This window comes from Canis lupus, chromosome 30 (assembly GCF_048164855.1).
Source record: "Canis lupus baileyi chromosome 30, mCanLup2.hap1, whole genome shotgun sequence".
NCBI lineage: Eukaryota > Metazoa > Chordata > Mammalia > Carnivora > Canidae > Canis > Canis lupus.
In genome coordinates, this window is record NC_132867.1 from 26,306,677 (window position 1) to 26,319,682 (window position 13,006).

At 38.1% G+C, this 13,006-nt stretch overlaps 1 protein-coding gene across 1 annotated transcript in view; it reads right to left on the reverse strand.

The window, feature by feature from the left end:
- Nucleotides 1–262: 262 nt before the first annotated feature.
- Nucleotides 263–13,006, reverse strand: part of ADAMTS5 (ADAM metallopeptidase with thrombospondin type 1 motif 5) — a 45,181-nt gene continuing 32,437 nt past the window's right edge. The window contains exons 5-8 of the mRNA XM_072806647.1: nucleotides 11,948–12,131; nucleotides 11,427–11,602; nucleotides 9,023–9,198; nucleotides 263–4,972 (exon numbers count right to left, since the gene is read on the reverse strand). Coding sequence (XP_072662748.1) covers nucleotides 4,405–4,972; nucleotides 9,023–9,198; nucleotides 11,427–11,602; nucleotides 11,948–12,131 — 1,104 coding nt within the window. The 3' untranslated portion in view covers nucleotides 263–4,404. The remainder of the gene's footprint in view (nucleotides 4,973–9,022; nucleotides 9,199–11,426; nucleotides 11,603–11,947; nucleotides 12,132–13,006) is intronic.

A 13,006-nucleotide genomic window follows, 5' to 3' on the forward strand; every position in this document is an offset into this window, starting at 1 on the left:
TATTTCTCTAGTTGTTAGCGGGGAGACTATTGGGAAGATTGTTTTTTTTTTTTTTTTTTTTTTCCAGTGGATTAATTAGCTAAATTGTTCTAATTTTTTGGCAGTTTAAAACTACAGGTTGTTGGCAAGTGAGAAAAATGATAGAGAAAATATACGAGTTCATTTTTTTGTGTGTCTGATAGATCACCTTGACCTTGATTCTATGATAGCTTTGGATGACCATTTCTGTACTCATAGTTATTCATTTATCAAGCTTGAAATCTTAAAAAATATAAGGTATTTTATTGCCTTAAGCTTAATTATAAATAGATTAATAATATTCACCAATCCTCAGTCATAAACTATTAGCAAAATTTAGCCATTATTAAAATTCAATCTTATTTCACAAAAAAGTGAACTCTAAGCCATACACAAGTCCTAGACTTCATTGAATCTGCTTGCTGTGTTCACCTAAACCATTGAAATGACCTTTACTAAGGAAGGGGTCAATGGGGGAAACATCAGAACCAGAGATTGGTCTGGTCAATTGTATATCCAAGGGTGCTTTGCCTTATTGCTGTGACCAGACTGAAATCCTAGTCAGAGGCAAGCTGATGTGATCAAAGGTGTCCCTGCTTGTCCCAAGTCCTATTTTCACTCCATAAGATTCATTAGTAGTAGTACAAAGTCACACTCAATCAATGGAGACCCCATATTTGTGGAAACACCCATGACTACTAATATTTGAATCACTTAAATGCAATTTGTTTATTCTCACTATAGAATCCTACCAATACTAGAGACTAACTGATATTAATTTTTAAGGAGTGTTCTTAAAGCAGCAAATGACAATATTTGGTTTTATTAACATCAATGTCTATCATATATTGTGTGTACACAAACTTCATATAAAACATCAACAGCTCCTTGTCCGAGTTTATCAGTGAAGTGAATAGACCTGATTCTCAACTATTTCTTAGCTTCTATGGGAAGATTCCAGACTATTTATATATCAAGTTTAGAACTTAGACCTTAGTTGCTTTATTGTTTTTCTTATCTGTGACTTGAAAAAATTAGTATTAATGAAACCCAAAGACCTATTAATGTAACTACAAGTAGTGAACACTACTGGTCAAGACAGATTAAATTGAAAACTTTCTTAGAAAGGAAAACTATAATATCAGAATAAGGATATGTGAGGAATATATACATATATGCCTGTATCACGCAGAAAGCCTTCTGTAAAAAAATACAAAAGCAACCAGTGCTGTAATTATGTAAACTCACAAAGTGTACTTTATACACAAACATGAAGCATAAATTAAAAGTAGGACAACAGCAAAACATTTTAAATATAGAATTTGCACATATTTTTGTTAAATAAGAATAAATACTTTTATCACACAAATTCACATACCAGTCGCAAAAACAATAAATTACTTTTTTTTCAGTGCTGCAACTTTATTTTTGTTTGTGATTAATCCCTTAATTTTTAGTTTAATGGGATAAAACTGTTTCCACAGGAAGGCAAAGGAAGTTGAATTTACTGAATAGATTAAAACAACGCCCTTAAACCTTCAAACAACAAGGCAGGGCTTAATTTGGACTTTCCTATTCCAGAAGAAAGAAATGCTATTTTCTTCTGGGCTCCCTTTATTCAGTGAAACTTAATCTGGAGTGTTTAGTTCTGTGGGATTAGATTCTTACTAACCTGAGCATTTACAGACAAACCTTTTTTTTCCCCCCCCAAGGAAGGAGCCTCAGCATCGTGAATTCCAGACTCTATTCACGATGCAAGTCTGAAAAGGTGACGTGCATTGTCCAACATCCAACTGGACTAAATTAGATTTTGTTATGGAGGATTTTCCCTTTATTCCCTACATCTACTGAACACTCCATTTCTCTGAATTTCAGTTTCCAGTCTATTATTTTTCTCAAGAGTTGAGATAGATATACATTCCTCAGTCAATCTACTGATATTTGTATGAAAACACTAAAGAAAACTCCTTAAAAGCATGGAATAGTGGTTTATTCCTTTTAAGCTCTCTAGGATTGTTTCAATGAGAAGTATAAAACTTCATTATTTTGGGGAAAAATAAATGATAAATCATACTAAAAAAAATCTATGAATACAGTATAGAGAAGCAGAATAGGAGACAAGCATTTGTGCCCTTCAGTTATTTCTTAATATTGCTGTGACTGTAACTATAAAAGATAAAAATAAACTTTGTCAGAATTATGTTAATTGATTAAAATTATTTCAAAAATTGGGAAAATGTAATGTCAGCCTCGCTATTAGTTCTCTTGGAATAGTCAAATAGTGTGATTTGACTTTTTTCTGACTGATTTGAAAAGCGTTGTTCCCTCTCCCTGGTATCTGGTGACCTCCATCAAATGTATGGAGGCCAAATGTTCTATATGGCCAAATGTTGGGCTTCACTTCTCTAATCAATAATTTATTAAGAGTAAATGACCATGTCTAAAGCAATGATAGTCTATGAAAAGCCAAAGGATGATCATTAGTTTTGTAAAACAATTATTTTGCTTTACCAAATAATTTCTTAAGGAAATATTTAAAACAGTGAGACATCTTCACCCCCTGAAATGAATGTGATATAGCTAGATCAATTACATAATTCTTTTATATTAAAAATATCTTCTAATAAAAATAAACTCTTGTGAGCTTAAGGGAACTCAAACAATGGTCCCTTAACATCTTTATATGCAAATCTTTAACAGTAGGCACATTTGGTATGGTTATTATAAAATTTTATAACAAACAATTGTCTTTGTAATATTTCATAAAGAAAAAGAAATCCCAATGAAACTGAACATCTTGGATTTTCTGAGCTATGGGGTGGAGAGGTGCAGTTTACTGTTTAAAAAAAAAAAAAGACTTTTATGCATATGATTGTAAAACTTTTCCATCTCTAACATCCAAACTTATAACCTACCAAGACAGACTACAGAAATAGAAGCAACAAACTTCTCAAAAATCATCACATTTCATCACCCAAACACTTACTGGTACAACCAAATGCTTTCCAATTGGGAAAAATCTTAAGTACAGTATCAGTATACTTGGATTTAAAAAGAAAATGCAAGAAATTATTGCCTGTACGGTGTGGAAACAGTCTTATTAGTATTAACCACTATTTTCTTTTTTTTGCATGAGCCACATTAATGATAACCACTTCTAGATGTGGCTAACTACAGAGTGATCTTTAATACTCCTATTATACTAAGTCAACAAGAAGTACAAAACATTGCAGGTCTTACAGAACCCTTGAACAAACATACAAGCGAAAACAAACACATTTTAAAGGCTTGCTGGTAAGAGGTATACCAGTGTTGAAGGTGTTGGATGTGAACAGAAAACTCTCTGCTGTGTGTTTTGAATGAATATTACACTATGTAAGATATCGGATGAAAGCTTCTGAACGGGAAAGTGGTGTGAAAGTATAAATCAAGACTATGGTGAAGTATGCCTTTTTTTTTTTCCTTTTAAATTCTAACACAAGGAAACTAGTTTTTAGGGTAGAAACTAGTTTTTAGACTCTTGAATACTCATAACATACACACACGCGAACACTACTTCTGCATCCTAATTATGCGTCAATTTGGCTGGGTGCCTGAAACTTCCAGGCAGTCAAAAGTTTAAGGAAATGGACCCGTGCATGTATTTAAATGACTAGATACACTGAGATCCTTTTTCTTTTTAGAATTTCTCAGAAGATGCTTGCTGTCAAAATGGTTTTTGACTAAAATTTGATCTCCTGTAGTCTGAAAGTATGCAAAATCTTATTAAAACAGCAGCAAGTTCTTAATTTCCAGTAAAACATCCACAGCTCTTTCTGGAAACTAGAAGGAGTTGAAATAGCTGCAGACCTACTTTGGTCAAACATTTTTTTATAGAAATATATATATGTATATATATGTGCATATATATATATACATATTTTTAATAGAACCAAGTGATATAAAGTGACATACCAAGGGAGAACGTATTTACAAACAGTAAAAATAAGCTACTGTGTATTGTGGATGATAATGATTATGATGCCTTCGAAGACATTCTATAAGAGGTAGGTGACAAGGGGGAGACCGTTGTTCTTCCATCTTCAAAAGTCCCCTGATTCTACATTTATCAGTGTTTTTTCATTCTTGTAGCCCAGGGTATGTTCAGAACTCCCAAATTTTTCTATATTCCAAGGTCACCACTGTCACATGAAATGGTGCACATCTTCGTTTGGTCACCGAGAGCAGATTCTGCCCATAATTAGACTCCTGTTGACAATGCCATTGAAGTGTGACTTTCTGTGCTTTAGGGAGACCTCTTGTTCACCACGATTGATCACCACCATTGGCCATGACTGCTCCGTGATGAAACATCTAGTTATCTCTGCATAAGATCACAACCACAGGCTAACATTTCTTCAGCAAACATTGCTTAAATGCGGAAGGCCTCTGAGAGAGAAGACATCCCTTTGCTAACTTGCGGTTTGCGTCCTGGCACTGCACCGTCCTGGTGTGCCAGCCCGTGTCACAGGTCCTAGAACATGCAAGCCATGGGCCTGTCACCCACTGCAGCTGTGGAGTGTGCGACCCCACTTTATTGCTGGCATGGCTGGTGACTGAGTTGACTTTTTGGGTGGACTTCTTGGGAACAAAAAAACTGTAACGGACATCTAATGCTTTCGTTGGATCTGTTGCAAGAATCTGCACTATTAGAATTTCCTTTGTGGCTGAGTAGCCCATGCCATGCAAGAAGTCATCCCTGTGGCTCCAGCCGCTGTAGTTCATGACTGTTCCGTTGATGTCGATGATGGTTTCTGAGGTGGAGATCATGTACTTCCCATTGATGAGGTACTCACCGTTTTTCTTCTTCAGAGCTAAGTAGGCAGTGAATCGAGTCTGGTCTTTGGCTTTGAACTGCCGGACTTTGATGTGGGTTGCCCCTTCGGGGATCCTCACCACGTCAGTGTAACCCTTACTGGAAGCAAGAAGGTCCACAGAGGAGAGAGGGGGAGAGAAAGAAAGAAAAAACACACACACACACACACACACAGAGAGAAAGAATAAATAAACTCTTAATACATGAAGAACCAAATAAAAGTTCTCTAAAAGTCCCCCCTTATCTTCATACAGTTTTAATGTAATTAAGAGATTAGTTTAAAATTGGCTTCAGATTTTGGGGCAAGATGGTGGAGGAGTAGGGTCCCCAAGTCACCTGTCCCCACCAACTTTCAAATCATCCTAAAGATAACTTTCAAATAGATAACTAGATAACTTTCAAATCATCCTAAAATTGGCTTCAAGAATTAGTTTTCTTGTAACAAAATAAAATTGTAATCAGACTATGATGTACGCATTTTTATTATGATGTTCAAAATTAGGATGATGTTAGCAATCCGCCTTTGTTTTAAAATCCGCCTTTGTTTCTGCCAACTTTGTTCAAAGATTTATAAAAACATTACACATCCTTATCAAATCCTATCATTCTGGCACAAAATAAGATATATGTAAAGACAAACTAAAATCTGCCCTCAATCTCATTAGAAAGCTTTAAATTCATGTGTCTCCAAACTGTTTGCATATTAAAATCACATGGAGGTCTTTCAAAAATCTAAATCCCCAGACCCAAGATCAATTAAATCCCATCTGTCAGGATGGGGCAGTGGCAGCAGGACTTTGGGAATTGTTCCAAATGTGCAGAGTAGTTGGGAAACCACGGATTTAACTGTTGAACTAGAGACGGATTGGAAGCTCTGCTTCTATTTCCTCTAGAACTCTGGATTTCTTGAGCAGAACACAAATGAAATATAAAATTCTGTAAGTGGGTAACCATAGTCTACCAGTATCATCAAAAGAAAAAAAATAAGAATCTTTAATGCCATAGTAAATTTCCTTGGGTACTTCATGTCCATAAACATGATAGATTGAGTGAGGCTATATGATGGGCCAAATCATCATATGACAAATAAAGTCAGTCTCTAATAACTCATTATCTGCTCAGAAAAATGGGCAAAGGCATCAATATTTCCCATATGCAGAGCTTTTGAAAATGCTAGGACAGAAATATTAATTAAGCACCAGGGGGCTTACCAAGAAGGAGTCATTTGAGAAAATCTTTGTCTCCATAAGTAATTTTATAATAAGGCCTCTATATGTTTTGTTTTAAATATATTGTCTGTGAAGTTTGATGTGTGTGAAATTTAGTCATCTGCTGCTAAACTCTTATCCAGGTTTAGAGGTGATGGGGCAACTGATTCATACTCTGAAAATCCAAGTATATTTTCCCTGCCCAGCCATTCCCTCCTTCCCAGGGAAGCCCGCTGTCCATTGGGCATCTGACGGACAGGGACTGCCACACAGGTTTCATAGCTTCCTACTGTGTTGGGAGACAGAAGACACACTACTGATAATGGCTTATCCATCCAACGTGACTCATTATTTTCGTTTTGTAATACATTTTAGATTAGAATTTGTTACAGAACTTTTTTTTAAGTATTTAATGCCAAGAGATCATATGCAAACAAAACCAGTAGGGATGTTGGAGAGAATATCTCATCTTATATAGAAAGCATATAAAGTGGAGGTGTTTTAAAGTATTTGAACAAGTGCACTCCAGAGCTGGTGGCAGTGCTAGGCTCAAAAGCCATGGCTTCTTACTCCTAGTTTCCTCTTTTCACAATATCATCATGCATGAAAGTCCTTACGTCTGCCAGCCATACTTTCTACCAGTTACATGAAAATACATTCTGGTTATATTCAGAGTTTAAATGATACCTGTCAGGGTGTAAAGAAAATAAAGAATGAAGGGTAAGGGAATCAGGCAGGAGAGTTTTTTCTTCTTCTTTTTTTTAAATCCTTATTCCTTAGAGTCTGTCTCAGATTTATGAGGATTGGTTGGTATTTTCAGCTTCACAAGGCAATGGTTAGTAGGAGGACTGGTGTCTTGATTTCTTATTGCCTCAGTAAAAGATGATTCTCTTATTCTCCTGGTACTGAGCAATAGAAAGACTGAGTTGCTATTTACTGAGACGAAAGACATTGAGAAGGGTGAATTAAGGTTAGAGTCATATTTGTGAAGAGGTTTGAGCTTGATGAAATATTTTAATATGCATGTATGCATGATCTCAATGGATCCTCACAGCAATATTAACTAACAAGATAATTGCTATTAATTCCATTCTGCTCTCAAGAATTAATAGAAAAAAAAATAAAGAAAAAGAGAAAAATGAAGTGACTCTTGGGACAGCACACAGTCTTTGTAAATTACTGAGCCAGAGCTTGACTACAAAGATTTCGGTCCCAAGTTCAATGTCCTTTTTTATACATCACACTAGGCCAAGGTAATTTATTTGGAATAAACAGATCATTTGTACCACATAATGTAATCTTGGCCAAATCGATTTGCAAGCTGTCAGGCTGCCCACTACTTGTCGCTATCATGAATTTCTTTATCTTTCCATGTGACAACAAATGTGTGGATGTTGGTTGCCAATCCAAAAAACAAAATGCTAAGTTTAGTATTTTAAAAAGTGGCTAATTTCATGTAAGAAGAATAAAGACTACATAGCATGTGGTACATAAGGTATAAGGTATTTCCTTTTGATTCCTGAATTTCTTCCTCTTCCTTCCTTTTTTTTTTTTTTTTATCTTATGACCTAAGATATAGCCTTCGCTTTGGAATTCATCAACCATGCAAAATTAGATAAGCTTTAAACTTTCAGAGTCCCAGTTCCTCATTTGTAAAACAAAAAGGTAAACTTCATCATGTGTAAGGTGTATTGTGCCTTTGCAATATAAAAATGCAGTATATGATTGACACGCAGGGTATTTTACAAAGATGGCTCAATACAATTGGATGAATAATTACTAAGTCACTAGCGAATAGGATTAGTAATGCGTATTTAAACTCAGAATAAAAAAAAGAATAAAAAAAATAAACTCAGAATAAACTCTTCAGCCATGCCATTTTTAAAATTTTATCAAAGATAATTTCCAGTTTTCCACAATAACATGGCATGAGATTGTTTTAATGAATCCTTATTGTTAATTTGGTTTGCATATTACCCTCCAGATACAGATGATACACCACACACACCAGGAATACAAGTGCACTGGACCAATACCACTTAGCATCAAGAGTGGTTTGGTGAAGAAGAAAAACAATCCTGCATTCCAGCAGACTTTTTAGCCAGCTCCCTCATCCTAGCTGATAACATAATATTTAATGCCTGGAGCGCCTGGGCGGCTCAGTCAGTTAAGCGACCCAGTCTTGGTTTTGGCTCAGGTCATGATCTCATGGGTCATGGGGTTGACCCCCATGTAGAGTCCTGGACCAGTGGGGGGAGTCTGCTTGAAGCTTCTTTCCTTCTGCCCTTCCTGCTCTTACACGTGTGCCTGCTTTTGCTTTACCTAAAATAAATAAATAAATCTTAAAAATTTTTAATTCCAGAAATTGGTACTTTCTAAACTTACATATTTAAAATGAAAGCATAATCAAGGATCATAGAGGAAGCAGACATTACTGTATATGTTTCTTTACAGAGTAGATCTAAACCAGGAGAGTTCACTACAAAATGATATTGTTGTCTCCATCACTGCAATTAACTTCCATTTTGCAATGAGAGAGGTCTTCTCAAGAAAACACACAGCCTAATGAAAATTTGTTTGTAAAACAAAATAATTATGATGGAAACTGGCCATCCTTCCCTAAAACTATGTTCAGAAATAAGAGGTCTGCAAGAGACTGCTAGCGGGGATGTCCCAGAGTTTTTCTTTGCAGGTTCGCACTCTGCAAGATCTTGACCTCAGAGCCACTGTCATTTATCTGCTTCCAGAGGCCCCAGGAGTTGGCACTCTGCAACCAGAACTTTTTCATCTCCTCTTCCATCTCCTTGGTTCTCACATGTATAATGTGTTACAAGAGCCATGCTAGACCTCCCCCCACAAATAGCTTGTGAGGTAACACAGGTCCCCCTTTTTCAGGTTTTCAAGTCTAAAGCACATAAGGGCAACTATTCAATCCCCTTACCTTTTTTTATTGAAAGTGCCAACCACCTTCGTGCAGCTGGAGTTGTCTCCCCCACACACTGCACACTTGTCATACTGCAGCTTCGAACCAATGATGCCATCACAGCCAGTTCGTACACACTTCCCCCGGACACAGACAGAGTTACTGTACGGCCTGCACTCTGTCCCATCCGTCACCTGAATAACAAGGATCATGTCAGCGTCAGGAAATACTTGTGCACAGGTCCCTGGTTCCCATGGCAAAATAGCAAGTTCTGATTTGAGTTTTGCGTTTCACTGGGATAGCGCATCAAAAAATAACCAACCAACCAAACGCCACAGGGCCCCAGAGTACCTCACTGACAAATCCTTGATGTATCGGCAGAAAGAAGATCTGGAATAAATCTGGGTTATGCCCTTTCTCTCTGGAGCTTAATTCTAAAATATGCTTGGAGACCCAAGGTACTCATCTCCCTTTCTGCATGTAGAGCACGATCCCACGGTACATGGTCTTGCCTTTCTACGTCGACAACGATAATCATTTGGCTTAGCCTGTGCAACTTGTCACTTGTGTGGACAGCAGAAAATGAGCAAGCTCAAGATCGCTGAGATCCTTCCTTGTGGCATACTTGATATTATAGTAATATGCTGGAAAATCTAAACTGGTGTGCAAAGCCTTGTTACGGTTGAAAAACATTCCCTATCTCGTGCTGAATTCTCAAATGCTGAAATAGAGACACAGTAGTGTAGGAAGAGTCTGGGAAAGTCGGGAAAGTACTGGGAGACACTGAATATATTTTGAGCAAAGGAATCAGTATATATCTAAAAAGCTAGTTATAAAATAGTACATAATATGGACTTTGCGGTTTTATATATGCATGTGAGCATATATAAAGAACATATGTAGTCTCATGTAAATAAACAGAAGTACTTCATATTTGTGTATATATAACTCTTTCCACATGTGTGTGAGTATGCAACTGTGTAAATTGAAGTAGGGAATACTGCAAAAGGCTCACAGCTCCCCAGATGGTGGCATTTCCAGGTGATATTTTTCCTCTTATTCTTTGTCATGTTTTTTAAAGGAAAATGTATTATCTTGCAATAAAAAGATAAAACACTTTTTAAATTACTTGAGTTGGGCATTAATTTATTTTCAGTAATTTTTCATACAAACCTGAAGGCCAATTTCAGAGGTGATTTTTTAAATGCAGCACCTGTTTACAAATTAGATAAACAGTATTTTAAGTTGCTGCAGAACACTGATTGTGAGAAATAACTGTTAGTAACTTAGAAAATGTTCACCTGTGACAAATAAGGGATAATTTTACTTGCGTATATTATAACGTGTATAACTACAGGGACATTGATTCATATTAAGAGTGCAAGACGTTGAAAGGTCTGGGTCAGAGATGATGATCTTGAAACCTCTCAAATCACCAGGAATTCTTAATTAAATGATAGAAAAGTAGAAAGCTTTCTTGCTTTCAGTTCCCTGTACAAACTTACCTAGGAAATTCTAGTTGTTTTCAAGACTATTTGGAAGTTAAGATCACATCTCACTTTCCTTTTTTTTTTTTTTTTTAAGATTTTATTTATTCATTCATGAGAGACACAGAGAGAGAGAGAGGCAGAGACACAGGCAGACAGGCAGAGGGAGAAGCAGGCTCCATGCAGGGAGCCCGACGTGGGACTTGATCCCGGGACTCCAGGATCACACCCTGGCTAGCTAAACTGCTAGCCACCGGGTTGCCCAACACATCTCACTTTCCTTGATGGAGTTAGAGTTTTCTTTCTTTTTTTTTTTTTTAAATTTTATTTATTTATGATAGTCACAGAGAGAGAGAGAGAGAGGCAGAGACACAGGCAGAGGGAGAAGCAGGCTCCATGCACCGGGAGCCCGATGTGGGATTCGATCCCAGGTCTCCAGGATCGTGCCCTGGGCCAAAGGCAGGCGCCAAACCGCTGCGCCACCCAGGGATCCCGAGTTAGAGTTTTCAAAAATACCTTTTCACACGTCTTACTTATTCTGTTTACAGAATAATTTTTGTTCTTTATATAGGGTTTGGAAATATAGAGATGAAAATAAAGGGGCGTCTGGGTGCCTCAGTGAGTTAAGCATCTGCCTTCGGCTCGGGTTATGATCTCAGGGTCCTGAGATCAAGCCCCCATCGGGCTCCCTGCTCAGCGGGGAGTCTGCTTCTCTCTCTCCCTCTGCTTCTCCCCTAACTGGTGCTCTTTCTTTCTCTCTCTCAAATGAATAAATAAAATCTTAAAAATACAATAAAATAAAATAAATCCCTCCAAAATCTAGTTACCTCCCAAATAACAACTGTTTGTTTGTATTTGGTATCTCTAGGCTTTATTTTACCAAATAATTTCCAGCAGGGACGTCTACTGTTTTTGGATAGTTAGTGTGCAGTTACCTTTGGAGAAAACACCACGTAGTAACCAGTGCCCTTAGCTCTGCAGGTCAGTTTGCACACATCTCCCAGCAGGACGCCTGCATATTTGGGAACCCATTCCACAAATGTCTTGACTCCTTTTGCGTCAGACTGATACCCATTTTTGGCCTCACACTGCTCGTGACGAAAAGATTTACCTAAAAAACAAACATGTCACGTTATCCCTTTGTCTATTCTGAAACTTAGATATAGTCTTTGTGCATTTAAGTAATTTTAATGAAAAGATGCAAACTCGTTGGATTTTATCCATACACGGGAGTTGAAAGCAACGATTATTTTCTTCCTAACTCTCTAAACACTTAGTTGTTTGTAATAATAGCTTTAAAAAAAATCACTCATGTATTTGTTATTGATTTGCACACTGGTGGAACCGTGAAGTGCAAGATGAATAGGTTATTTCCTCCAGCCTCCTTCATTTATTACTGCTAGAATACAAATTACATGTGGCACACGGTGGTTGCTGACACTTGGGAGCAGCGTACCGTTAGGTGGGCAGGGCGTGACGTTGCAGGAGCGGTAGATGGCCCTCTTCCCTGTGCAGTAGCGACCATTGTTTCTGGGTGCGGGGTTATTGCAGTGGCGATAGGCAAACTGTACTCCTCCCCCACATGAGCGGGAACACTGGCCCCAGGACCCCCAGGATCCCCAGTTGCCATGACTTGATGTCTAAAATGGAAAATGGAAGATATTTTAACTCAGAAAGGAGAAAAATATTCAAAATGTACATTTGGAAATGACTTGCATTCAATGCCATGGTGGAAACCCCATCATAGGTATAAACTTTCGCTGCATTGAACATGGCCACAGATCTTGGACATTCTGGAATTACAGTGCAATTCCAATCCTAAGCGAGTCACCTGTTCTGCTCCCTGCCACTCCCTGGCACTAGGATCTGAATGTCTCACTGGCAGTACTGAGCACAGCAAGAATCACTCCTGGTTTCTCTGGGCCTTCTGATCCCGTACGTTTCTGTTAATAACCACCTGAACCATAGCTAAGTTCTTGGCAGCTCTGATCCTGCATCTTTAACAAAATATATGATGATAAAGATTTTGCATGATGCCTGGCATAGTTGGTTGTATTTACACTTGTCTCCCTCTTTAGCACTGAAGTTCTGCATCCCTTTGTTGACATCACACATCCCACCTGAGCCAGACCCTCCGTCACATGCATAAATGTATCTGACCTGAATTTGGCTTAATGTCTCATTAGACTGGAGTCCTCTGTAGAGAGGGAATGTGACAGATACTGAAGTGCACCCACACCCTATGCACCACATCATGGGCATTCACACCACGTGTGCCCACACCACGGGCATTCACACCACGGGCATTCACACCACGTGCACCCACATTGCACACATTCACACTACATGTGCCCACACCATGGGCATGCACACCACGTGTGCCCACACCACGGGTATTCACACCATGTACACCTACACCACGTGCACCCACACCATGGACATCCATACCACATGTGCCCACACCACGGGCATTCACATGGCAGGGACTAAGGAGCCCTGTTACGACACTCTAGGC